Source organism: Hippichthys cyanospilos, chromosome 15, assembly GCF_059441005.1.
Source record: "Hippichthys cyanospilos isolate Australia breed blue-spotted pipefish chromosome 15, RoL_Hcya_1.0, whole genome shotgun sequence".
Taxonomy (NCBI): Eukaryota; Metazoa; Chordata; class Actinopteri; order Syngnathiformes; family Syngnathidae; genus Hippichthys; species Hippichthys cyanospilos.
The window spans coordinates 19,018,202-19,045,380 of NC_142383.1; the positions used below are offsets into that span (position 1 = coordinate 19,018,202).

Here is a 27,179-nt window from a genome sequence, read left to right on the forward strand (position 1 = left end):
TCGCTCGTCTGACCTTTTTTTGCCCTGAGCAACCGTGGCTCAAAGACGTCATTATTTTTGCATCCTGCGATTGGGTAGTCTGAGCAAAACAATTTCCGCAGTAAGCAAGTTCACTATTAGTCATCAGCATCTGTGATAATGTACTTCCTTTCCATTTTTGTCGTGTTATTATATATTTGCAGGTGCTTTATTTCAAAATATATGTCTAATTTAAATATAATGTCGAGTATAGCAATTTTGCTTCAATCGAATGGACATTGTGCCGTTTCTTCTGGTGTGCATGCCTTGGCCACCTGGGGACAGTATAATCTAATAAGACGCACGTTGGGAGTCATGGTACTCATTTTGACCCGATATTATTTGCTTATTGCAGAGGATAACAAATGCAGGCAAGTGAGTTTTGTTTGTCAGTCTATAGGTATTGCGCCATTCTTTGTATTCCAATGTGCTTTTCCACACCACTACTAGTCATTAGCTTATGACAGTTTGCAGTTTGTTAGCATTGGGCTGAGCACTTGTAAAATGCCAAACTGCAGTTTTAAATACACAAAACTGTATGTTTAGTCGAAATGAGTTCATGCAGCCTTAATGCTTTTTTTTTGACTGATTTTTACTGAACTTGCCATATCACGCAATTGATTGAGCATGCGAGTCATAAAAACAGAATAAAAACAAGCACGCAGACTCTCAATTGTTGAAATTTATTAGATATTATGTTGTGTTCCGTTGTCTAGACCTTCAGTCACAGCTTGCCAACTGTGAAAAATAAATTGAGAAAAAAATGGAACTAATAATTATACATTCACTACATATACCCCTGAATGTTGCCTTTGCGACCAGTCCTTCCATCAACGAAAAAAAACCAAACTTGACACAAAAGGTTTTGTTTTTTTGCCAGTGCTTAAAAAACACACACATGCTTGCCTATGCGTCTGGTCCTCTCCTCGACAGTCAAACCCCGGCTGGCAAGGATTTCCCTTTAGCAAATGCACAGAAACCAAAACAAAACAGACAAACGAGAGGGAAGCGACTGAGAAGAATGCCAACGTCGTCCGCCGTGTTGCCGTGTGAGGTTGACAGGTTGAAAGGAGAAAAAAAAAAAAAAAAAAAAAACAGCGTTTTGTTAAAACTCTTTCAGTGCCATGGACTTGTCTTTAAAAATAGTAATAAAATAGTAAATACAATTTTTTTTATGGAGGGTAGCTGACGCCCTTGACCGATGCTTATCTAATATGAAGCCGATTGAGCACTGCAGTGATAACTGTGACCGCATACATGACATACTTGTAATTCTACGTGAGGAACGCAAATCAATTTTTCACGATAGCGCCCACGTCTCCATAAACGGCACATAATATTCTGTCGGCTTTGAAAACGCCAAACAGGTCGCCTTTTCGGATTTCGCTTGGCACTGAAAGAGTCAACGCAGCCATGGCATGAACCCCGTTTGGAGTATTCATCCCATATCCTTGATATTCAAGTAAAACAACTTACTCCACTGTGAATGCCTAGTTGATGAACCTGACGGCGGAGACGACGGATGTGGCGGTCGGAGCGACACATACCATTAGCGGGCGGCGACCATGAAAGCAGACTGCGGCTGTTGGTTAACGGTACAGTATAAAAGCACACACGAGAACGCTAGCGGCCCCAAAAGTACACTTATGACAAACGCCGCAAGCTCCAGAGTCTTCCGCGTGCAAAGCCCGCGGCCGGCGTCCACATCTAGGCACGAGCTTCAGCTCAAGTCTTTCGAGGACGTGCTGGTGCGAGACCGTTCCGATGGCACCCGTGGACTTCTTCTAGATGCTGTGCCGAGTCTTATCGATCGTGCTATCGCGACAAACCGACTGACAAGTTTACGTACGTCAAAGGGATCCGAGTGTTTCTACGAGGGTCTTGTAACGTTTGAAATTCTGGTTTGTAACGATGCCTTTAGAGCGGAGGTCCCCGAGCACCGGTACCGGCCCGTGGATCAACTGGTACCGGGCCGCGAGGTCCGCCCGCACATGAAATGTTGATATTTTTAGAACTGATTTAGCTTATCCTTTAGCAGTCCATCCATCTGTGCTTTGTTTGGCATGATCTTAGTTTTTTGGCGCCGCCTCTGGCCGTTGTTGATATTACATTTCGTAGAGGGGAAGAACAGCCAGGTCCAAAATGACTACAACACAAGATTCTATGGGTCAGCGAAAGACTGATGATTCGTGGTCGACGCGCGATACAGAATTTTATTTATTACTCCGAGTGGCCGTGTGCTAGCTTCAGTGACATTATAGTAATCACACAGCACTTCCCAGCATGCCAAGTAGCGCAAGAATAATACATTCGCACACTCATCAAAACATTATGGACTGAAGGTCCAAGAAGGTTCATTTTTTAGACCTGAAGGTCCAGAATGAGCCCAAGCGGAGCGGAACGCGCCTCGCACAAGCACGACTTCAACGTGTCCGAAATGACGGAAGAAAAGCCCCGACACCGCGCCCCCAAACGGTCCTTGGACACGGGCGCTAAGAAAAACCTTTCACACAGGCGGTGGCGGCCGTCTCAGGGTAAAGCTAATTGAGGAGAGCGCCCGCCCGCCTCAGTAACGACCCGTTTTCAACGCAGGCGTGCGAGCGGGCGGGGCTCCCTTTCGACAAATACTGCGGCGAGATAGACAAACACGGAGAATAACGCCAATAAAAATGGTCCGACGCGGCCTGCTTTTGGTGAGGACTTTACGTCTAAAAAAGCACATTCGTCTCCTAATGGTCAATTTAAAAGGCTCCACGCAAGAGTAAAAACAAAGCCTGCCCGTTGGAATCACCAAACTATCATTTACATTTCAGGCAAATTATGTCTGTGCAAAGAGGTTTTTTTTTTGTCTTTGTGTATGTATATATAATATATATATATATATATATTTATGTGTGTTTGCAAAACCAGGTTGTTGTTTTGTTGCTGGAGCAGAGTGGGGAGGGGTCTGTACAGCAGCAGGGAACCAGGGAACCAGGGCCACGTCTTCCCGGTGGCGGCGGTGGTGGTGGTGGGCGTGTCTCCGATGACATCATCAAGACGGGGTCGGGGTGGTTTGGCTCATTGCTCGTGAGCAGCACTGGTGCCTCGAATCGGACCGGTCTTACGAAGCTGAGTAAGGGCAAAAGAAAAAGCCGGATTAAAATGCGCCCGGCGGGACGGGGCGAGACGAGACGCTGCGAAGTAGAAAGCGGCGGGCGGCGAGGTGCTGGAAGAGAAAGCAATGAAAGAAAAGGAATGAGTGGCAAATGACAACAGAAGACCACGGCAAGGATACACGATCCATCTGGATTTTGGCAGACAAACGCTGGGAGTTACCATAATTCCCTAAATTCCCTTCATTTTGGGGGCAGGTTCTGGTATTTTCTACGATAGCCTGTATAAGACGCACCAACACTTGTCAACAATGTCCAGACTATAGCAAAACAGAATCAATCTCGTCTTTTGTAAACGGTTCATATCCGTAAGTTATATTTCTTGCACATTTCCCACATTGTGAGCAGTCAGTGAACGCCTCAGCAGTGTAGCGAATGCGTTCAAAGCAGTTATTTTTCCTTTCCTTTGCGACGCAGCTCGCAATACCCAAATAAATACCCAAAGTCGCGCAGTTTACTATCGCTTGTGAATGGGAAAAGACCGCAATCAATAACAGTCAAATGGAACACCTTTCCGTGTTCTCTAATGGATCCAGACCTCATTAGTTTTACACGATACTCTCGGCTTTACTAATATTGCTGTGTGAACATGGATGGACTCGAGCGGTGGTTCAGTCTGCTCGCTTCTTCGAACGGGAATAATGAAAGTAACAACATCAGCTAATCCGAGCTGTTGTTAGCCCCCCCCCCCCAGTTAAGAGTGTCGTCATACGTGCACAGCGATGCCAGCGAGGAGGTGACAGAAAGACAATGATGATGAAGATGGCGCAGGTGAGTTCTTAAGCCAGATCAACGAAGGGACAGACAAAAGAGCAAAGGGCTCTCCGTGCAGGCGGCGGGCGGCTCATCTCCATGCGGCACTTACTCGGCCTGCCACTAGAGTCTGACTACTGCGAGGGCGTCTACTCTTCTGTCGCCGAGGTGCCTCGCACATCGCCCTTCTGACGCATCTAATGTGACATCATTAGGTGAAAAAGCGCTCTTCGGCTTTGGAGCGGAAAGGGCCGGGGGCAAGGGCTTTACCTCCTCCAGCTCCCTTTGGGTCTCCTCCTCCATGCGCCTGATGTCCTCCATGGTCAGCCCCACCCACTTGTCCACCCAGCAGAAGAGTTGGCGGTGGAAATTGGTGAAGATGCGCTTTTCTTGCTGCCGACACAAAAGCAGCCGCAATGAAATCGCACATACATGGCATGATGCTTTGAAGATGAAAGGAAGCCGGGACATGGCGTTTACCCTGTGAATGAAGTTCTCCACCCTGGTTTGAAAGCCCCACCACCGGAATTTGACAGAGACCAGCTTGTACGCGCACATGTACGGACAATCCGTCTTCAGCTCATTCTGCACAAAAAAAAAAGAAAGATGAAATTTCTAAACAAATACAGCAACGAGGAGGAGGTTCACTGTTCGAATAACTGTATATAGGTTGTTTTTTTGCAATAAGTATGTCGATAGATTATTAGACACGGATGTTTTCTATTGGAGTTGTTTGCGAATCGCTTGCAGACTCGCGCCTACATCCCCCATGGTCACAGATGCGCGCGTCGCCTACCTTCCACTCTGGGCCGAGGGGGCCTCTTCCGGTTTTGACAGAGCGGAAGAGGGCAGGATCTTCTTCTGCTTTATAGTCCTGAAATAAAAGTAGAAAAGATGTCAGTTTTTTTTTTAAATCAACTCGGTATTATGTATACAACAATTACACAGACATCTTTATGTGTATGAAGCTACATTTAATTTTTTCAATTAGTAGTCATCTTTAATAATGCAATCAGAATCATTTGCTCTTTGAGTAAATTTTTTTCCTGTACAAGTTATACATGAAAATGGTGGATTAAGTTTTCAAACGATTGACGTTGATTTCATGAGAACGGAGAAACGTCCTGAAATCTATTTTGGGAGGTGTGTCACAACAACTGCAAAGAAGCTAAAAGGGAGTTTTGTTGTTGTTGCTGCGCGGTGCTGTTTTAATCCGGCAGGTCAGCGCCCGCAGCAGATGGACGTGCGGCTTAAGCAGCACCTCGGCGCTGATCCAATTAAGTCATTACTGTACAGGGGCTCATGTGACTAAGTGCAGCTGAAAGCGCCCTGACGCCTCCTTTTTATGCTTCATGACGTAGGAAAAAAATGATGAATAATTATGAAAACAAAGGCTAAAGGGGGAAAAAAAAAAAACGAGCTCGCCTTTGGTGACATCAGCATGAGTGCCGGTACGCCAACTCACCCCGGGCGCCACTTCCTCTTTGTTTGCGATGTCAATGGGCACCACCTCCACGCTTCTCCACGTCTGCTCGTCAAGGTCGTGCACCTGAGGAGCGAGGCCGGGCGCCATCGGCGTCAGCGAGGAAACGTCCTGCCGGGGCGCATCCGACTGGAGCTTACTCACGTTTTCCACCGTCCCCATGTCGGGCTTGTGCCACGTCTCGATCTTGATCTCGAAGTCGTCTTTCATGTATTCGTTCTGCCGGGGCGGGAGAAGCGCGCGCATGCGTTAGTTGAAAAATGAAGATGACCTCACCCAAGTGAGTTCAAATAAAATGACCTCATCTCATGACAATATGGCATTTTTTCTTCCATTTTATGAGGATAATATCATCTCGCACATTGAATATGGCATAACTTGATCAGGTACTAGCTTCTTTAAGACACATACTTCTTTGCTCCAAATGACGCCTTTTCCAATTATACTTAAAATGTCCAAAATCGAGAGCCGTAGCGCTCAAACCCATGCTCGGATTGACCTTTTTTTTTAATTTTATTTTAGTGCTGCACAATCACTATAAACATGTACACAAAGTTTCATCAAAATCAGGCGATTTAGCATGAAATGACTCATGAGTCTTAACAGAATATTCTATTAAGAGGAAGACATGATCTGCTAAGTATTACGTTGACGTTATCAGAGTTGCAGCTGATCTCAGCCAAGTGACTTAGCGAGCGCACCATGAATGGAGCCCGGGACTTATGGCTAAATCCAATATAGCATTAAGAAGCTGAGCTGCTGCTCGGAAGCGCCGCGGGGAAATGACGCGGCCGGAAGGCAGATGGCGCCAACGCAAACACGTGCCGCTAAAAAGAAAGAAGAGACTCACCGTCACGACTGCGGCGGGGTGGCGGAGAGGAAAGAAAAACAAAGAGACGTTAGTGGCAATCACTTTCCAATGTCCCCGCATTTCATTTCAGATCACATTTTCATTCCAAACTACTTGTTCAAAAACCCTTGAGGAGTGCGGGAGAGGCACGGGGACATAGTTGGGCCCAGATCTCCGCTAGCAGTGCGCCACCTAAGCACTAATTCCTATCACCTAAATTGTGGTTTGTTTTTTTTTTAATGAAAGGATAGATGACACTTGCGGCCAGCGCTCCCCTTAATATTATGCCAATGGAGGACTGCTGTCATGCAGTTACATACATACGCAAACTGTTGTTTTGTTCTCGTTTTGGAGAACTAAACAACAGTTTGCGTATGTATATAACTGCATGACAACAGACAACATTTTCACTGTTTTTGTTTGTTTTATCGAAGGGAGGGGCTGTTGGAATCATTCAGATGCTACTGAACAAAATACATGTTTGTGTCAAAGCCACTGCTGTGCGGGGACTACATCTTTCCACAAAAAAGTTCCTTTTCTTCTTTTGTCCAAAATAGCTCGGTGTCACTGAAAAGAGACAACTAAAGAACGGAACAAGATATTTCTTTTCTAGGTAAAGAACGGAATCCAATCTTTCATTTGGTACCCCCAATGTTTCCATGGCCCTTGATTACTAAAATTTGCACACCTTGTTTTAGCACGTGAATAACTGTATTAATTGTTCCCTTTCTTTTCTCTTTTTTAAATTTAACGCTCTAACGCTTTGGTAACTATTTGATTATACTTGTTTTTTATTATACTGTTTACCTGCTGGACTCAGTTAATTGCTCCGCTGTAGGAACAATAAAGTCCTACCTTAACGATTAGGAATGTCAAAAGTCGGGATGGGCAAGTAACGATACCACGGTATTGGTATCGGGCTGATACCAGACCTTATTTCAACGTATCGGCATTTGCAAGGCGACTCGCGTGACCACTTTATGATCGGGAACTAAAAATTAGAAGAAATAAACTTGCCATTTTAGGGAAGAATGCGAAATTGGGATGTATGTATTTGGGGAGGAAAATGAATTACGAACAAAAATATGACAGTCAACTAGATTCTGGCGTCAATGCAATCACCACATTGTAACGTGGCTGCGGACTTACCGGTGCGACAATACGGGTACGCGTTCCAGGCCTTTTCGTGAAAAACAAACGCCGACTCCGGGGCCAGCATCCTGACGTATCCCGGGACTTTACTGCAGAGGTCACAAAAGAGCGTGCTGAAAAGACGACGAAGGGCGAGCATTCAAGCGCATGATGGAGTGCGGCAGACTGACCTCTTGAGGTGGTAGATTTTGTGCGTGAACTGTCCCTTCTCGCCGTCCTCCTCGTAAGGTTCGTTCTTCAGCACCTCGATGCCCTCGCCGCCGCCCGTCTCATTCTTGCTGGCCTCGGCCACCGAGTACAATTGGCCCACTTGGTACTGTCGGCAGAACGCGTGGCCTTAATTTCCCCCCCAAAATGCTTTTTTACAGTTTTGACTTTGCCCTTTTTTTTCTTTAATCATATTTTTTTTCTTAAATGGCATCTAGCCGTCTAAAAATGAATCTCGGGTCGCCGTGTGGTAAAAAGAGCCTGTTGGGCAACAGTGCTGCACTTGATTTGTCTTGAGGGCGTTATTGCGTGTGCGATCATAAGAGGGACCATAGAAAATATCAACCTTAGAGGCCAGATTATACTAGATGAACTTTTCCATGCGAGGATACTCACCTCTTCAACAGAAATTGGCAACACCACACGACTGTGGGCACAGAACAAAAAGAGAGATGTTAATGTTAAAAGGCTAACGTCCTCCTAAACAAATGACACAGAAAAAGCACCAAGTGACTTCCACGGAATTACGACCCGTATCCAACAATTATGTATGAAACAGCATGAAACATGTGCAACTGTGAGATGTCGGGAGCTTTATAAGTCACAGATGTCACATTTTATTTTGTACAGACAATATTTCAATGTTATGCCACTCAAACATTGCGTACAAGCAGGACAGCAAAATACCTCATGGATGTAGCTGCATGTAAACATCGTTAATCTGTCATTTGGGGTACCGCATGTGTAATGATGAATGAAGCATGGTCATATACTAGGCTTGCGCAATGAATCTAATTAGTCATTTTAAAAATTGACAATTCAAAAATGTGCATCTTTTTGCATAAGTTACGAAATTTACATTGAGCTGATATAAAATCAGTATATTGTTGAACAGTTGCCAGTTGAACTTGAGTTTGACACCTGTGTTCTAAACCATTTATACGTTTAAGGGTGCAAAGGGAGGCAGTCACACCATTTGTTGCCAAAAATGTCCAAATTCAACCCTTTACACCGATTGGAAAAAGCTGAAATGTTAGATGAAGTGTTATACCATAACTATTTAACAAAACCCTAAATCAACTTGGTTTGAAAATCTTTTAAATTTTGAAGGGTGATTTGGCGTGGAATGATCCCTTTTCTTGTCTGAAAAAGTTGAATCTCATCAAATTATGCATTATTTTCGGATCGTGAGACAATATCATCCTCATAAAATGGACTTTCTCATAAAAAATACATTATTGACATGAGACTAGGTCTTTTTTTTCCGGCCACTTAAATGATGTGGCAGGTCGGATTTGACCCCCGGGCCTTGAGTTTAACACCTGTGCATTACACGATATAAACATGACAAACGATTGTTGATTTGTAATTGTGTAGTAATAGAAGGACCTTATTCCCCCTTGTGTTGTTTGGCTGGTTGTATTTACAAGCCTACAGATGCATTCACAGGATTGTTATCTTTATTACTTCGCAGAACAAATCTCAGTGGTGACTTGAGTCTTTAGCGGGCTCAATAAAACCACTTACAAAACTGTACTGGGTCAGTTAAAAAAAAAAAAAGAAGTGATTTTCTCTTTGTTTGAACCCTCGGGTGACAGGCATACTTTCATTTACTTGGAACCGCTCCAATCTTGTCGTGACATATTTGCTTAATTGATTAGCCGGCGATCTCCATGTCGTGCCAGCGCGATTCATTAAATGTAAATCGCCCTGTTGCTTAACAGATTAGCCATGCTAACAGTTGCCATTTAATCGCCCAATGGAAAATGGAGCTAATTGCCATGCGAGTGACGACAATGTGGCAGCCAGGTTTTCTCCTCGCCGTTCCACAAAAGTCGTGAAAACTTGTCAGCAGTACGATTTAAAAGTGTGAACAAGACGGTCCGCTATTGTGAAATGTCACCGTTGAGGGGGGGGGCTAGGGAAGTGTTCCAATGCTAGCAGACCGCTACCGAAAGTGCTAGCCTAGCCTGCTAGCATTCGCGGCTAAATCCGACGGAGCCTTAATCTGTCCCTCAACAGCCTACCATACGGCACTTCGGGGCTATAACGAGATGCTAACCGGTTAGCCGAAGCTAATACGGTTAGCACGTCTACGATACGATAATAAACGGGCCGAAGCCAACGACGAGTGTAAGGTTTTTTGATATATTCCATGACTCATATTGAATCTGATGCTAGTTGCCCACCCAAGCAGCTAGCAATAGCTTTTGACTAGCAACGCCTTAAAAGACCGGCATCCCGTTAACCACGTCCGTTATCCAGCCGGCTCCTAACAGGTCTTTGGCGCGGGAGGGAGTTACGGCCTGAGAAAGGTTGCGGATCACGACGTGCCGCATTACGGTTTTTAATTACGGACTGTAAAAAGATGCAAATGCCAAAACTATGTGGGGAGGCAAAAAGAAACCCAACACGTCAGACTCACTATTCCTTGATGAGCACCATCTTCGTCCACCGGTCTGCGCCTGCGCAGTGGAAGGCGAACTGGGAAAACTCAGTCAAACAAGTTGGCCACGCCCTCCGGAAAACACGCGATTGGCTGAGCCAATCGATAAATCCTTCCCGAGTTTAACCACAACAATCAATCATTAGCCTGTGGGTGCCGAACCGCGGACACGCGGCTTCTCACTCCAGTGCAAAAATCACGGTAAATCTCAGTGGTTACTGCGCATGATTCAGTATTTCGAAGCATGGACAATCAAATTTAGTCATCGTTCCAGTGTACAGGTGAGACAAATGTGTGAATCCTGAATAGTCCAATAGGGCACTGAAACAGTTACTTGCAGAATTTGATTCTCATGATTGATTCCGTTTTTTGGGTCTATAATTCTGTTTAGTTCAGAATCAATTTGAGATTTTCTGCTTCAATATACAAATCCACAAAAGAATCGTCATCGACTTCAGTTGCTTTGTAAAACAGAACAAAAAGAAACTTTTTACATTTATTAAATTTTGGATATTAACAAAAATGCCTTTTTCCACAAAAAAATTCTTAATAGTATAAAATAAGATGAAACCATTTTTTTCATAACATCAATTTCAGGACAAATCACTTATGAATCGTAGTAAATGAGAAATTGGATTCTTATAAGTGAATCCATTTACATACTGTATACATTTTTACATATATATTTATAGCTTCTATCAAATAATAAAACCGTCACTAAATTTCTTTCTTGTCCACTTCACACACACCAACATTTGTTGCCAGGAAACCAAGGCTTTCTCGTCACATCTGACTTACTGCAACCTTCTCACAACATCAGCCTCACTCAGTCAGCACGGCAACCGGGAAGGTGCCGATGTCAACACTTAGAAGAGGGGAAAAAATGCCCCGCAAGAAATTTGTATCCAGCAGGAAATTTGACACGTTTGGAAGGTTTGGAGGCAGGGGGGGCTTTGGCGTCCACACTGCTGGAACGGTCCGGACTTTCGCCGGGCCGATGTCGCGGCGAGAGGTCCAGCAAACCCAGAATGTCTTTCTGCACCCTGCTCATTTTCTTTTCCGGGAGAAGGCTGGTCGGGGCCGCGGCTTCGTGCTGGCGGGCCGCCTTGAAGCTTTTGGAGCGAGGGACGCTCAAAGGGGACGGGGATGGGGCAGGAGAGCCTTGGAGCCGGGACTCGGTGCTAGGTGCTTCTAGGAAGGGCCTGCTCCCGGGCCAAGCTTTGAGGCGGGACTCAATGCCGGGTTTGAGACGGGTTTCAACGGCCGGTGAAGTTTGGAGCTGGGACCCTTTTGCTTTGGGCTGGGACTCTCTGTCAGGTATCTTCAGGTGGAACTCACTGGCGGTGGGAGCTTTCTGGTGAGACTCTCCGCCTGGTAAGGAGAGATGTTTGGCAGACGAGGGCGGAGGCAGCCTCTGCAGTGATGAGGAGCGGCACGGCGGTCTGGGCGAGAGAGGACTGAGAGCGGTCCTACTTGGGGGTCTGCTGAAGGCGCTGGTCTCCGAGGGCTGAAAGGAACGCGCCCCCCTGCTCAGAATGGGCGTGGTGGGCGTGGAGAGAGAGCGCCGGCCAGGGGCCCTCTGCAGGCTCTCCACGGCTCGCATGTGACCCTGGGTCTCCTCCAGGATCTTGCGAGCCAGCTCCTGGGGGTCCAGTTGTCCCGCCGGCATGCTCCGCTCCTCCTGGGACTCGGCGCCGCTGCCGGCCCCCGAGCCGGAGTGCTCCGACTGGGAGCGGCTCATCTTCCCTTTCCGGGCCATCGCGCTCCGAGGAAACCAACTACAAAAAAGAAATTGGAACCAATGAGATGGGTCTAAAGGCGTGTAAGCGGTTCTTCAATCAATCCAAAGGACATTTTTACATTTGGCTGAAAGATATCCCAAAAGGAATGGGAGGAAATGCCGAACGGAAGCACTACCCGAGTCAATTACCGCCGAAGTAATTTTACAAAGTATTCTGTGGCAAGTTGAAAACTCACATTTCCTGTTTGAGTTTGGGCTTGGCGGGAACCTTCGGAGGCGGCGCTTTTTTGGGAGATGCCGGCGCCGACCCGGTCTGCTGGTGTCCCGCCGGCGGCGGCTCACGCTCCTCCGGCCTCAGAGGCTCGCTGCTAATGATGGCGTAGCCCTGGTAGTCCTCATCGCCCGCCTCCGCTTTTCGCCGATCGGTCATTCTCCTGGAGCGGCCGGGCGTGCCCGCCCCCTCCTGCGTTCGCGAGCACTGGCTGACCACGTCGCTTCCCGCCGGCTCGGGCCGCGCCAAGAAGCTGAGGGAGGAGGCCAGCGAGCTGAGGCTGTAGACGGAGACGGCGTCGCTGCACGGAGCGTCCGGGAAGGACGGACGTGGCGGCGAGGCGGGAAAAGACGGGCGGCGAGGCGCCGGCGGCGAGGCCGACAGAGATTCCAGAGAGGAGGAGCTGTAGACGCTGGCACAATTGGGAAGAGCCGCCGAGTCTGAAACGGGACACAACACGAAACGACCGGATTGGCCGCCGCGTCCAGAGTTTCCCCGGTCAATATGCTGGCTGGGTTGCCGACTAAACTTGATTGGTCTCCTGCATGATCAATCTTTTTGAGTCACAGTGGATTGATTACCAACCTGGACAATCATGATCGGAAATTTGGGTCGGGGACCTCGCAATCTCAATTGTTGACAGTTTACATAGAGGCAACCCCCTTTCACACAGATACTAAACCCAATTGGTTTCTGCCAAACTGTATTGGTGGTAGCCTTATTTGATTGGTTCCCCGTCAACCTGGAATTGTCAATTATTGTCATTTATGCCCATTCTGTGTCAAGTGTGATCAGTTGGGGGCACCTCACCAAAGAGTGCCAGGAGCGACTGGAGGGCGAAATGGATGAGGCGCCTGCTGGCCTGCTTCCCCGTCTTCAACACAACATCCTGAGGACCCACTTCGCACAGGTCGAACCCTGGCAAGCACACATCATGACCGCCCGTCATTCCATCCCCGCCTTTCGGTTTTCCTTCGTGTTGTTTTCTACCGAGAGCGGCGAGGAACTCGTGGCAGCCCGGCACCCTCCAAACATGCACGCCCAGGGACGTTCGGACAGCGGCGGACGATTGCTCGCACTCGCCGTCGCCTGGCTGCAGCTGCAGCAGCACCTGGTGGAGCTGTGGGAGGAACGTCATTGTCAAGGGTATTCAAGGAAAGTCATTATGGAGGACATTTGAGGAAAGTTGCTTGCAAAGATACTCAAATTGTCAAGGATGCTAAAGGGAAAGTAATTCAAAAGGAGACATAGGGAAAGTCACTGAGAAGGATACTTCAAGAAAGTCATTAAGAAGGATACTCAAGGGATGCTTAATGAAAACTGTTTCTATAAGGAAAGATGCGGAGAAGGATACGAAGGGAAGAGAAAAGTTACCGCAAAGCACGTCTGTGCTGAGGCTGCTTAAAGAAAGTCAATGCAACGCAAACGGGAGCGTCGGTTACCTTGCGTATGAGATGCTCTGCCGCTTGAGGCGCTGACAGCAGTTTGCAAAGAGCCTGAAAAGCCGCCGTGCTCAGACCTCAACAACACACAAAAGGCAGGTCAGAAACCGGGCCCGTCGCCAAGCCCGGGGCCCCCTAGCCCGGCCCGCGTACCGAGCAGGGCCTGCATGGCCAGACTGCAGCCTTGCAGACGTCGCCCGGGGTCTCGCGTGGGAAAGAAGACGGCGGCGGGGAGGCCGCCGCGCCCCGCCTCCAGACGGAAGCCCAACGCCGACAGAAGCTGCCGCCAGCCGCTCGCGCCGCCCACCTTGTCCGGAACACGCACACAAGGATACGAGCAAAAAAAAAACCCCACACATCAACACAAACCAGAAAGATGCAAATGCAATAGTCACAAATGTCCATAAACAAAAAAAAAACACGCACACACGAATTCACACACTAAAACACAAACACACACAAACCCAATCCCAACCACACATACGCAAAAACAGATACACAAACGAGAAACACACAACTGAATAAACACAAACAGATCAAACAAAAACCAAAAACAACGCCAGGAAGAGACACCTTGTTGTGCACACTTTGCTGCGACGTGTACATGGGGTTGCTTCGCCCGCTCTCCATGCGTTGCAACGATTTCTCCACCTGCGTGCACGTGCCACAAAACACCTCCAACACCATGGCGCCAGCCCAGGTGCCATGTGGCGGGCCCGACTCCTCACCAGGTGCAGCAACACCCTCAGGGCGTCCCTGGCCCCTTGGGCGCTCCGCAGGACCTCCGCCAAGGCCTGGCGTAGAGCGCACTCGGGCCCGGTGAGCTTGACGTCCCCGCCCAGCGCCAGGTAGCCTGAGGCGTTTCAAAACACCGCGCCATCTAAGAAAGGGCTTCGCGTTCGGCCCAAGCGCCACCCGTGGCAAGGGCACGCTTATCAAAGTCAAGTTTCAAGACGAGGTTGAGGCGTCGCGGAAAGATGAGGGTATCGAAGTAAGGTTTCCGACCGAGGTTAGGTTTGGCGAAGGAGGGGAACGGTTACAAAGTCACATTTCCGGTCAGCATGGCAAAAAAGCATGAGGGGATCAACGTCGCGGTTCAAGCAAAGCTTAAGGTGTCACAGAATGATTAAGCTTTCAAAGAAAGGTTTGAAAGCGAGGTTAGGGGGTCAAAGGAGGGTCAGGGTTACAAAGTGACGCTTCAAGTCGGAGTCGGGGTGTCATAAACGTAATAGGGTATCAACGTAGCCAAGGTGGAGGTGTCACAGAAAAACACGGGTATGAAAGTAAGGTTTCAAGACAAGCTTAATGTGTCACAGAAGAATCAAGGTTCCAAACAAGTGTTTCAAGTCACCTGTATAAGGTTTTGATTCTGAGAATTGAGCTAGAATTAGTGTTTTGGGTCAGGGGTTAAAAAAAAAAAAAGTTAAAGTTGGGCTTTCAAGCCAGGGGTAGGGTTGCCAATGTCGGGCTTGGTCACCTGCCCAGTTGGAGGGGTGTGCAAAGTCCTCGCTGCTGTGGAGCGTCCTCATGGCGACATTGAGCGCGGCGCTGGAGGGGGCGCCGTCCAGCAGGGCCGAGTAGAAGGTCCGCATGAAGAGTTTGGCGGCGGGCGGAGGCGTGGGCCACAGCGACACGCACACGCATCGCGCGCCAGCCGACAGCAAGGCTGCGCCTAGGCCCAGCAAGCAGTCGCTTGTCACGCGCGTGCCGCACTCAGGGTACAGCCTGCCGGACGAGAAGCAGCCTGTCAAAACCGTAATTCGATACCCTAATCAGTAAGAGTCAGAACGAACCTGAGGACCACCAGCTTGGCACTCAGCTTGAGTTCCGAGATGTCCGCCGCAGTGAGGAGGAAGTCCCCGAGCGGCGCATTCTCACCAACACTGTCGACGTCCTCGCCAGGACTCTTTCCCCCACGGCGCCGCCTCTCGCTTGACGCCGCGCTCCGCCAGCCGTCTTCCTCCCCCCGGCCGGGGGAGAGCACCAGGGCGGCGTGCTTGCAAGATATGGGCGTGGCAAAGTGAACGCACTGCGCCCCTGTGAGGGCGCCCACGGCCCGTTCCTTGGTGGCGTCGGAGCCGGTGAGCGGGCGGCACCCCAGCTGCTCTCCAAGACTCAGAGCCTCATCCCGGGCTGAAGACAGCGGCCCCTGTGGCGGGTGGGGCGCCCCGAGCACGGCGGCAGGCGAGCCGGCATCCCAGCAGGCGGGGGGAGGCCTCCCGGAAGCGCGTAGGCTAGCTAGCGATGGCACGCAAAGCAGATTGAACCTCTGGTAGAGGAACTCATCGGACGAGCCGCTTTTGAGCGAGGCGAAGGGCACCAGGTACAAGTCGCGATCCAGGACCAGAACCAGCTGCCGCTGTTCGCCTATCGGACCGCTTCCGTGCAGCAGGGTCTGATGCAACACATATAAAACAATTGTGACTTTTTTTTCTCAGAACTCTATCTATGTCTTAGGGGTAGAAGCGTACCGATGGCAAGCTATGGGATTATTGTTTATCAAAACCTCCAGTGGTACCGGTACTTGGTACTGATATCACTGACTACTCAAGAGGGAAATACTTGCACTTTTAATTGATACCAGTGGTTCCTAACATGGGTTCGCTTGAACTGCTGGGGTTTGGTGAGCCGGTCTGATAGATTTGAACACTTATCAATGTGAGAACTCTTAGTTCCCCGCATGGGTCAACATACCGCTTCCATCGGCCCGATGAGCAAGTCGTAAAGAGCGCAGAGAGAAGAAAGTTTGATATCCGACCAGCGGGAAGGAGAAGGCGAGCCGTCCTTGACCGGAGAAACGCTGCCACAGCTTCTGTTCGCCGACAAGGAATAAAAAACACACAAACAGTTGCAGTAAAACAAGCTAAAGGCTAACAGCTAAAGCCTTTCGCGAGTTAACAGCCTGAACTCCCTCGAGGTACAATAACATTCAAACAGGCTAACTGCTAACAGCTAATCCTCTGCAAGCTCACAGCACAGTCTCATCAATGTTGCAGTAAAAGAGGCTAACAGCTAATAGCTAATCTCTTCTGCAAGCTCACGGCAAATTTCATCAATATATACAAACAATTGCAGTAAAACAGGCCTAGGGCTAACAGGTAAACCATTTCGCAAGCTAATAATAGAAGTCCATCAACGTACAGTTACATTCAAGCAGGCTAACAGCTAACCCTTTCTGCGAGCAATTTGCTATCATGCCAAGTTGGCGAGCTCGCTTGCTAGATTAACATACTAAGATAGCTGCTCAGGGGAGGGGGCACCTGTTGAAGATGTTGTTCCTGGACTCCATGTGCAGGTAGCCACTGGTGTCGTCATCGTAGCTCGTTTTGTCGTCAAGCTCGTCAATATGTCGCTTGGGAACATCTCCGTCCTCGCTTTCCGCCTCGCTGCCTACGTTATCCCTGCAAGGGAATATTGCTGCTCACTCGTTGCGATCTCTAGAAATCTATCCAAATGCAGCACTTAGTGTTAGACCCACATCTTTTTGGGCCCTGGGGAAAAAGTGCTCAGCCATTAGCGATGTTAATCAACCAGTAAATTTAGAGGGATTATCTCCTTCTTCAACTTACTCCCACCAATGAGGACCTAACCCCAACACCAATGGTGAAAAAAAAGTCCGTTCCGGGGGTCCGTTACCCCAAACTCAAAGGACTCCCCGAGGGGCCATCAGAGTCCACAAAGCTCAGGCAAACCGGCAGGACCCGGCGTGTAGAACTGGTCCACCGTTCCACAGTCAGGATGAAAATTATATTACATTTTCCACAGGTGAATCCCATAGGGGTCAAACTCTAGTCCTGCATGTTTTCCGCTTTTCTCTCCCAACATACCTGATTCAAATGACTGGCTCATTAGCAAGCTTTGCAGGAGCATAAAAATGATGCTAATCATTTGAATCAGGTGCGTCAAAGATAAGGATCAAAAACATGCAGGATACCGGCCCTCGAGGCCTGGAGTTTGACACCTATGTGTCAAAGTGGGTTAGGGTTAGGGAACCACCAAATAAAAACTACCATGATGATAAAGAATTCTGTTACAAAATATACAGAAAATTGAAAACAACGACAGCCCTTCAATTGTTCCAAGTTGCGTGACTGCTCCTGTTTTACCTGCTGAGGTTTCCGTCAACTCCCAGAGCCTCTCTGACGTTGAAGACATACTGCTCCAGAGGTAGGGGACCACCATCCTTTTGGAACTCCAGCGCATCAACTCCAAGACAAACCTGGTTGAACTTGACGATGGCTGCGGCGTCAAGACACTTGCGGTGAGATTTTGGAAAAGGGAAGAGGAGCACTTCACGCGTGAACTCTTTCGCTACCTGAGCCAGGAACCAGCAGCCAGCTGTACAGGAAGCTTCCCGCCAAAGAGAAGTACAACACCATGGCCTTCTGAGAGTTGACCGTCTCCAGGATGTCCTCCACTGTAACTGGGGAACACTGGTCCCGGCCTGCTGACTCCCGGTTTACTTTCTGATGTTCAACCAGTAGGTCAGTGAAGTTTCGCCTTCGACCTTGCTCCGCTATGGTCAGCGCCTCCTCATGGCGGCCTGTGAACAAAGAGTCAAAAAATAGTGGCTCAAGTAAAGCGAGTCCCCGGTTAAAAACCAGGTAGCAAACGGAGAGCAGGCTATCGTCAGGAGATCGTCGTCATGGATGGAAATCAAGATCCAAAATTAAAGACAAGGCTTTTGGCGGTCGAGGGACTCGAAATCAAGACGAGACCAAGACTTTTGGAAGTTAGGACCGTCTAGAAGCGCCTAGACATATTCTGGACCAGATTTTCCTGCTCTCACGGCTTACCCAGTCTGACCAGGACGTTCTGGAGAGCCCGGTAGGAGTCCGTCTGCAGGTCAAAGAGGGTGTGCTTTTCGTCTGGACTGTGCTGCTCCTCGCGACGAGTGTTCTCAAAGAGAAGCGATGCTCTGTGCAGCTGAAACAGATGGAGCAATCACTTGGCACCCTTTCAAATAAAACCTTTTCCGCCCATGTCTCCAGACCTGGTGCCGGGCTCCCTCCAGGTTTTCAGCAGCCCACAGAGATAAGCCTAGGCGATGGCGTAGCTTGGCCTCGTCTTCTCTGCGAGCCGACTGCTCGGCCAAGCGAAGACCTGAAAATGGTCCAAAGTGAATTTGGAAAGGGGACAGCAGAGGCTGGGATGTCTCGCCGTGGCGTCCCTCACCCTCCTGCAGGTACATGACGGCCTGCGTGTAGTTGCCCAGCGCGTGGTGTATCCTTCCCAGGCTGCCATAGGCCAGCGTTTTGGCCACAAAGTCGTTGGTCTGCGCCGCCATGCTGAGGTGCTGCTCCTGGAAAGCCAGAGCCCTCTCATAGTTGCCTAGAGCTTCGTAGGTGGTTCCCAGGTTTCCGTAGGCTCGGGTTTGGCTCCTCACGCATCCCGTCTGCTCCGCCATGTCCACGGCTCGTTGGTGCCACTGTCGCGCCGTCTCGTAATCGGACATCAACTGATAAACTTCGCCTAGCATGTCGCTGGCCTCCGCTTCCAGGGATTTATCCTGATGGGGAAAATGGGATCGATATCATTTCTGGAGCCAGGATTTTAGGTGCACTAGGTGGTACAACGGGAGCGCTGATCACCCCGGCCGAGTGAGCATAGTCAAGTTGGCGCTCCAGGCAGGACAAGGCCTGCTCATAGTTTCCCAACTGGCTGTGAAGGGCGCCCAGCTCGCCGTACGCTTGGGCCTTCCCGCTTTCGGCCCCACTCAGCTCGTGGGCCACCACCAGCCTCTTCTCCAAGCACACCAACGCTTGCTGCAGGTTACCCACTGACCTGTATAAAAAAAGGGAAAGGTTCTAACCCTCGTGCAGCCATCCATGCAAAAATGCATTGAAAGGTACCTGTGAGCATTGGCAAGTCCTCTGTAGGCTTTCTCCTGATCCTGAATTTGCTTGAGACTCTGAGCCACCATCAGGGCCTGCTCATAGCAGCGGATGGCCTCCTTAAAGTCTCCCAGGGCCTGGTAACAGTCTGCGAGGTTCCCGTAGGCCTTCCCCCGATCCAGGGCAGCCTCCCTGGAACTCAGCCGTTGCAACACGGCCAGCTGCTGCTCCAAGAAGCCCAAGGCCTCTTCCAAGTGGCCCATGTTCATCTTGGTGATGCCCACATTTCCGTGGACCTGTGCCTCCAGGCGGGTGTCCCCCAGCCCTTGCGCCAGGTCCAGCTGAGCCTCGTAGCACTGCAGGGTGGTGTCATAGTCTCCCAGAGCCATGTGCACGCCGGCCAGGCGACCCAAAGCGCGGCACTCCCCGTCGCGGTCGCCCAGATCCTTGCGCAGGGTCAGCTCCTGGCTGTGGAAGGACAAGGATGTGTCCAGCTGGCCCAGCAACCTGAGAGAGGATGAAATGTGATGTCATTCCAGTTAGAGATAGCTCAGCCAGGAATAAAATGGATGATGTTACAGGTCTTTATTCAATTTTCCACCTGCGAACTGATCCTAGAGCTGAGTAGGCATCCGCCTCCATCTTCTGATCCGTGAGCTCCTGTGCTAAAGTTAACTGCTGCTGGTGGAAGCTGGCGGCTCCCTGAAGATCCCCCCGACAAACGCTGACATCTCCGAGGTTGCCCAAAGCCCTGAAGATAGCCTAGAAACACAGCACAAGGTCTACCTTTGGAAGGTGCCCCACTTTTTTGAGGACTCCAACATGACCACCTACTTTACCTGCGTGTTGTCCAAAGTTTGGGCTATCTGGAGCAGCTGTTTCTGGCATTCTTGAGCTCTGCTGAACTCCCCTAAGGCTTTGTGGGCCAGGCCCAGGTTACAGTAGGCTTTGGCCTGGGCCAGTTTGTCCTGCAGGTCTTTGGCCAAAGCAAGATCCTGCTTGTAGTATCTGGGAGGGAAAAAGGAAAGCAAGCGTGTTATAGAAGGAAAGTACATTTTTAAACATTGGGAAGTGAACTTCTGACCTGGCGGCATCTTGGTACTGTCCCAGGCAGAAGTGGGCATAGGCCAGGTTGTGGCAAACCTTTCCTTCGCCCTCCAGGTCCTGGAGGCCGGGAGCCAGAAGCAGGTACTGCTGGTAGTAGGGCAAGGCCTGCTCGTGCTCACCTCGGCTGCAGTGGAAGTTGCCCAAGTTTGCTACAAGACGGAAGACAAAATGGAAGACCGGGAAACGTCACAAGACGGTCGTTGACGACGGTGTCTGGCTTACCTAGAGCTCTGGCTTCACTTTGAACATCCCGGAGCTCCCGTGAGATGCTTAGGTGCTGCAGATAGTGTTGAATGGCCCGCTCTGGAGAGCCCAGCGACTGGTAGGCCACCGCCAGGTTGCCGTGGGTGGAGGCCTGGGACGCTCTGTCATTCACCTGGTGCACACACGGTCGGTCACCGACTATGGCTGGGGAAAGTCTCTCTTTCCGAGGGGCGTCACCTCCAGGGAGATGTTGAGTTCCTGCCGGTGGAAACCCACGGCTTGCTCGTAGAGGCCCAGGGCGTGGTAGGCATTGCCCATGTTGCCGTAGGCCCTCCCCTGCGCGCCGTAGTCACCCAGCTCCTGGGCGCACGTCAGGTGAGCCTTGTGGAGCTTCAATGCAACTTGGTAGTCGCCTCGCATCTGATGGATGATGCCTGAGGTGGAGCAAACCTTCAGCTGCTGTTCGGGTTGTACTTTTACAAAACGGTCTTGCTCTCAACTGCACTTTTTAAGGCTTTCGCTCTTCTCTCAGAATCAATCAAAAGACCTTCAAACGCCTTGGTCTTGCCTCTGCATTTTTACCTTCTGGTCTTGATAATTTCTTAGTCTTGGTTGGTGTGGTCTTGGCTACAACACGAGCAACCAAAAACTTGAAACGTAAACATACATTACTGTTTTTGGAGTCAAGTGACATCTCATGAATTGAAGTCGACCATTTGCTAAGTTTCGGTGATGGCGTAGAAATTGAAACCTCGTGAATAAAAGATGAGCATGATGGGCTGAAGCAGGAGTCACGTTGACACCGAATGAGCAGCGCGTAAGGGGATCTGTGCCGACCATTTGAAGTGTGAAAGAACGGCCTACCCAGGTTGGAAGACGCTCGTCCTCGAGCCGCCGCGTCCTGCAGCTCCTCTGCAATTTGCAGTTGACGTTGGTGATAGCGCAGCGCCCCGTCCAGGTCCTGAGCGACCGCAAAGACCTTACTCTCGAATGGTTAGGATTGGGAATACTCGGGTAATATATTATGATTTTAGAATTTTGATTTTTGAGTTTTTTCTTCTGCTATCGGAACTTTAATTCCTTGAAAAAATAGCAGTCGGCCTGGCCTTGACCCGGAAGGCCCGATTAGAATATCGGAGAACGTGTCCTCGAAAACCGCCGAAAGAACCGACCTGCATGCCTCGGGCGGCGTGTCCGAGGCCGGCGAAGGCCCTCATCTCCACGGTGCGGTCTCCGAGCTCCTGAGCCGACTTCAGCACCCGGTCGTGGTACCACGCGGCTTTGTCATAGTCACGCTGAGCGTGGTAGGCGCTGCCCAGGTTGCTGTAGGCCCGAGCCTCCTCGCGTTGGTTTTCCAAACTCTAAGGAGAGATGGCGGCTAATTCAGATACGAACACAACTTGTCGCTATTGGTCCTGACCTTGACAATTCTCTTCAGACTAGTATGTAGTAAAGCCTTTGGGACCCGTGCCTTCTGTTAGGTCCAGACTAGACTTGGGACTGCTACACCAGGGACTACAACCTTCTGAACCTTCTCTCCAGAAGAGAGCCTTCCTTTAGGATTACTTGAAACCAGGACCTTCTGTCATTGGGTTTGTTTTCACCAAAGGCCTAACCATGTATTTCCAATAAACATCAGAACTTTTGGTTTGTGAGGTGTCTTTTGAGCAAGTGACTTTGTGTTGGTGAGTCTCACCTTGGCGATGTCCAAGTGTTGCTGGTGGCAACGCATGGCGCTGGCGACATCCCCCATAGCAGTGTAGACAGCGCCCATGTCGCCCAACTGGCGGGCCTCGGTGAGCCGGCGGCCATTTTGTCTGGCCAGCGCCACGCACTGTTTGTGGCTCGCTAGCGCATTGGGGTAATCGCCGATGGCTGTGTACACGTGGCCCAAACCGCTGAGGGCGTCCGACGCCGCCTGAGGTCAGAACGTCACTCGTAAATAGCACAGACTAGCATGCTAGTTATGCTATCTCGAGCTACTTTCCGGAACGATCAAGGAAATTCTTTATGAAACGAGCAAATTAAATGCATTAGCAGCTAAATTAGCCGTATGCCAGTAGGCGCTGCACGGCGCGGCAGCCTCGTCGACGCCGAAGCGCGACGGCAAACCTCTTTGCGCTTCAGCTTCATTGCCAAAATCAGTTGTTGCCTGTGATTGGCCAACGCCTCTCGGTAGCTGCCTTTGGAGAAGAGGGCGGAGCCAAGGTTGCCGTGGGCACGGCATTCTCCCGCTTGGTCTCCTGCGGACAAGATGCGGAGGTTCGCGTTCGCCGTCTTGCCACGCTGAACGCCGGCGAAAGATCTTGGACCAGACACTGACCTAAGGTACGGGCCACGTCTAGGTCCTGCCGCATGTAAGCCAGGCTCCGGTCTATGCGGCCCAGCGACCAGTAGGCGGCACCGAGCGCCGAGAAGACCGAGCCGCGCATCTTCAGCGAGCACGTGCCGATCCGCAGCGCCGCCTCCAACGTCTCGGCGGCGGCGGCGTGGAAGCCGCGCGTCAGCAACTCCTGGCCGACCAGCGACACCACCATGAAGGGGCTGCGCTCCAGCTTCAAGGCCCGCAGCTGCCGGTAGGCGGGCTCCACGCAATCTGGAGGTTTGGGTCGCACGGGCAAGGTGGCGCTCAGCTCGGGCGCCCGGCGCTCGAATCGGGGGCGGGCTTACCTCGGAGGGGCGACTTCATGGCCGCCTCCACCAAGCCCGCCAGAAGCTGCAGACTCTTGGGGTCCTGGGCCACGCCCGAGGCGAAGGCCGCCAGGGCGTCTGCGTGGCGACCCAGGTGCTGCAGCGCCACCGCTTGGCGGAAGTAAGCCTGCGCAGCGTGAAAGCAAAATAATCACGGACGAACCCTCGGTGCGTTGCGAAGCCTTTTTGGATGAAAAAGTCGCTTCGTGTTCAAAAGAAAAATGGATCCTTCCCGTCACGGCATGAGAAAGCCTTCAGTGGGATCGGCGGCCCCGCGTCAAATCTCGAGGGCTGCCCGGACGTCTTCTTGTTCGGGAAGCGAGCGGAAATCGGGCTCACCTTCCTGCGGGGCTGCCACTTCATCATGTCGGCCCGACGGCGACGCGGATACCACAAGTTGGCGTCGCCGTGCGCCCGCTACGCCGCCGCGTCACCCGCTCCTTCGTTTGCCCGACGTCCGCCGGCGCTCGCTCAGGACGCGCTCTGAAACCCGATAGGCCGCCTGCATACTCTGACTCCTCCCCTTGCCTTATCCCTTTCTCCAAACGCGCAGGGCTTAGAGGTCACGTTACGGAAAAGTCTCACCCGGGGTCAAAGCGAAGCTCGCGTGAGCTCCGATCGGCCGACGGGATCGCGCCGACGTCATGGGGCGGGGGTGGGGGATTCTTGTTTTTAATCATCAATTCTTATTCGACATTTCAAAGGTAGTCTTATGCTGGCAACGGATCCCGTCCGGCTCAGTTCAGGCCGGCCGGACCAACGCGCTTGAGCGCCACCGGAATGTCCGAGAGTCCGCCGCGATCCCGGTGAGCCGCGACGCGGTGGAGCCGCCCCGCCCCGCCCCGCCCGGGCCGGCCGGCAAAAACGCTTTCTAATCTCGTGCCGCGTGGGACCGGGCCGCCGCTAATGACAGGGCGGGGCCCCAAGCGGCTCCGTCCGACGGCCCGCTCTCCACACAAAACGAGGAACGCGGGCCGCGCCCCTCTGTTCCCATGGCAAGCTGTGTGTGTGTGTGTGTGCGCGCTCTTGCTCCACGGCGGGGCCCAAATGATAGGTTTTACGGTGTTTGTGGGGACTTCTTGGACTTGTGGGGGCCATTTTGGCAGGGATGTCTTTTTGAGGGTGAAGACACGCAAAGGAGGTACGCGCCCCTCTGTTCCTGGAACCGGCTGTGTGCGCATGTGTGTGAGTGCTCTTGCTTTCTGCTGCAAACCGTAGGTTTTGCAGTCTTTGTGGGGACCTCCTGGACATGTGAGAAGCATTCTTTTCGAGGGTCAAAACAAGCTTTTAGAGTACAGCTTGGAATTGGAATTTGAGTTTAGGAGATGCTTAAGCTTATGGGCTAGGGAAGGCATTGTGCCCACTGTGATAGAAAAGCGTGTGTAGGTGTGTGTGAGAAAAGTCAATAGGAAGAAGTTAAGTGGAAACTTTGGAAACACACACACACACAAAGAAACAGAGCTTCTGTTATTGTCTTCAAGAACCAAGGCCGAACGCCAGAGTAAAAAAACACACACACACACACACAGGCACTTCCGTCCATTCTGTGTCACAAAGGAAGGAAGTTAAGTTTCCCTGACACACACGGACACAAACGCACACGCACTCAGGCCACTTTGGATGCACTTATGTGATGTTTGTGTCTCCCTCAGTGTTTATTTTTTAATGTCATTATTCTGACATTTGCGTCACAATAACATGAAAGAATATTGACAACATTTCTCGACGCCTATTTGACACTTTGCCACAGATGCTAAATATTTGGTTTGGTTTGTAACAGCTATCGTCGAACATGGAATTTCGCTAGGATGATGACCACAATAGAAAGCGGTATGATTTATAACAATATCTAGTGAGTTGATATTTTGTGGCTTCGGGGGCTAATTAACATACGGCAAAGTTCTATTTTGTCGAAACGAAACTGGCGAATCCACGACGGCATCCTTGACACCGAGCTGGCACGAGCTGGCCCCGGAGCACCACTTTTGTCTAAATGGATTGAAACTCTTCAGCTTCATTTCAACGCGGTTCTGCGAGAAACTATTACTTTTGGCAAAACGGAACTGGCAAATTTCAACACGGCTCCTCGGCACGATTCCTCAAGTCACTTCAATCCGGAGATGGCGCGAAATAATTGCATCCCGATGAAACGCCTCAACTCACTTCGACACGGGTCCTTCGCCGTGCGGCGGCAAAGTGCTACGTTTGCCCGAGTGAAACTCCTCAAGTCGGGCCGAGGTGCCGCAAGACGGCGGCAAAGCGCCGCATTTGTCTACGCGAAGCTCCTCGACTTACTTCGACGATGCCCTCGGGCGCCATCTACGGAGCGCAAGCCGCAGCCTGAGAATTTGGGCTAAAGGTGCGCGGGGACTCGGGAGAGACGTCACCTGCGTCCACTTGGGGTTGATGTCTCGGGCTTTGTTGGCGTCGCGCAGGGCCCGGCGGTAGCGGCCCAAGCCCAGGTGGGCCGCCGAGCGGGTGCTGTACACCACGCAGTTGAGCGGGTCGGCCGCCAGGGCCTCCGTGCACAGACGCGCCGCCAGGGCCAAGTCCCCCCGCTGGCAGGCCCGCTGGCAGGCGCGGACGCCGTCCCACGTGTCGGCGTCGCCGCCGGCCGTCGGCCCCGCCCCTTTGCTCATGCCGGCCGAGGAGAGGAGGGAACGCCCGGCGAAGGACAGCTGAGGAGGGGAGAGGTCCGCTTTTAAGACTTGTCATTATGTGGTCAAAAACATGGTGGGCCCCCTAGTGGACGGGAGGACATCTTGCCACTAATTTGACAAAAGAGAACTAAAATGAGAAGAATTTTTGACCCGACTCTGGCTTTTTGGTGCGCGATATTAAAGCATACAAAAAAAAGGTAATGGCCTATTTTGGCTCACTTTTTTGTATTTTGTTATGATGTAGTCCTCGTGACTCACGCGCAGTTGTGAAGCTTCCACAAGAAATTGTTTTCTGGATTGTGACGTCACAAATCCTGCATGGTTATACATCCACAGGAGGAAACAAACAAAACGCCAACGTCAAAAAAAAAAAAAAAAAACAACCAAATAGACCACGAAATGAACATTACTGGACTTTAAAAAAGTCAATGAAAGCATCTCGAAATTGTCCCGCTAACTTTTTTGGCTCAATCCGAACTTTTTGGGACTTCCGAAGTCCTCACCTTGTTCTCCCGGGAACTCGGGCAAGTTTCCGTCAACCTCCGCGCTCGATCGCAGTGGCCGGACTTCGGGGCGGAACGTCCAATCCTCCCCGAGTACCGTCCGAACTCGCCATGTTTGCCGGAGTTCACCTCCTCGCCTCGCTCCTTCCTCTGTGCGTGCGCGCGAGTCCGTGCGTGTACCGGTCCGGTCGGTGACGTCACTTGAGCGGCGAAAAATAGTGCACGCAGCAGCTGCATTCTACCGCATGTCCAGCAGGTGGTGACGTTACTTAAGCCTTTTGTTTTTGGTGATGGTTAGGATCAGAAAGATACCGGCGTAAAAGTGTGGCTATTGTGTCAAATAATGACGTGAATGTATCAGATTGATGAGGTTGTTGGTTTTTAAGGCTTTTTTACGCTTCAAGTTGAAATGAGCGATTCCCGCCACTTGGCTCCTGTACATCTTCCTCAAAATTCAAACACTAAACCAAAGTCCATTTCTACCTACACTCAAATGACTGAAAACACTCAATAACTTGCATAGCACGCAATTTTAGAATTAATCTACGCAATTCTCACCAACAACTTCAATCAATCAGTAAGTGACTCGCTCTCTATATATATCTAACGCACTAGTTCTAACCCCAACGCAATAAATGGCTAAGTAACTATTGTACTAGCTA

General features: G+C 50.6%; 2 protein-coding genes across 4 annotated transcripts; both read right to left on the bottom strand.

Moving 5' to 3' along the window:
- Positions 1 to 685: 685 nt before the first annotated feature.
- On the bottom strand, positions 686 to 10,092 carry pitpnb (phosphatidylinositol transfer protein, beta). Its single transcript, XM_088435669.1, has 11 exons — positions 10,044 to 10,092; positions 8,015 to 8,045; positions 7,582 to 7,727; positions 7,409 to 7,500; positions 6,260 to 6,267; positions 5,554 to 5,628; positions 5,392 to 5,475; positions 4,723 to 4,800; positions 4,407 to 4,511; positions 4,197 to 4,319; positions 686 to 3,129 (listed from the first exon to the last, which is right to left on the bottom strand). The coding sequence occupies exons 1-11, from the start codon at positions 10,061 to 10,063 to the stop codon at positions 3,079 to 3,081; spliced, it is 813 nt and encodes a 270-aa protein (XP_088291795.1). The 5' UTR covers positions 10,064 to 10,092; the 3' UTR covers positions 686 to 3,078.
- Positions 10,093 to 10,594: 502 nt separating this feature from the next.
- ttc28 (tetratricopeptide repeat domain 28) lies at positions 10,595 to 26,763 on the bottom strand. Of its 3 annotated transcripts, XM_088435514.1 has the most exons (32): positions 26,518 to 26,763; positions 25,742 to 26,032; positions 23,334 to 23,481; positions 22,987 to 23,259; positions 22,776 to 22,906; positions 22,360 to 22,581; positions 21,836 to 22,024; positions 21,528 to 21,624; positions 20,901 to 21,097; positions 20,682 to 20,835; positions 20,437 to 20,608; positions 20,192 to 20,360; positions 19,954 to 20,114; positions 19,371 to 19,859; positions 19,110 to 19,302; positions 18,694 to 19,027; positions 18,512 to 18,621; positions 18,315 to 18,444; positions 17,834 to 18,061; positions 17,625 to 17,757; positions 16,779 to 16,919; positions 16,213 to 16,330; positions 15,312 to 15,913; positions 14,996 to 15,243; positions 14,247 to 14,371; positions 14,092 to 14,169; positions 13,672 to 13,825; positions 13,519 to 13,595; positions 13,067 to 13,196; positions 12,887 to 12,994; positions 12,042 to 12,516; positions 10,595 to 11,842 (listed from the first exon to the last, which is right to left on the bottom strand). In XM_088435514.1, exons 1-32 carry the CDS (start codon positions 26,752 to 26,754, stop codon positions 10,924 to 10,926), a joined length of 7,233 nt encoding a protein of 2,410 aa, XP_088291640.1. In that variant the 5' UTR covers positions 26,755 to 26,763; the 3' UTR covers positions 10,595 to 10,923. The 3 variants fall into 3 exon arrangements, with proteins under 3 accessions (XP_088291640.1, XP_088291641.1, XP_088291642.1); XM_088435516.1 differs by lacking the exon at positions 10,595 to 11,842 and having other exon boundaries at positions 12,369 to 12,516; positions 14,996 to 15,190; XM_088435515.1 differs by lacking the exons at positions 22,987 to 23,259; positions 23,334 to 23,481; positions 25,742 to 26,032; positions 26,518 to 26,763 and having other exon boundaries at positions 22,360 to 22,561; positions 22,776 to 22,818.
- Between the last annotated feature and the right edge of the window lie 416 nt (positions 26,764 to 27,179).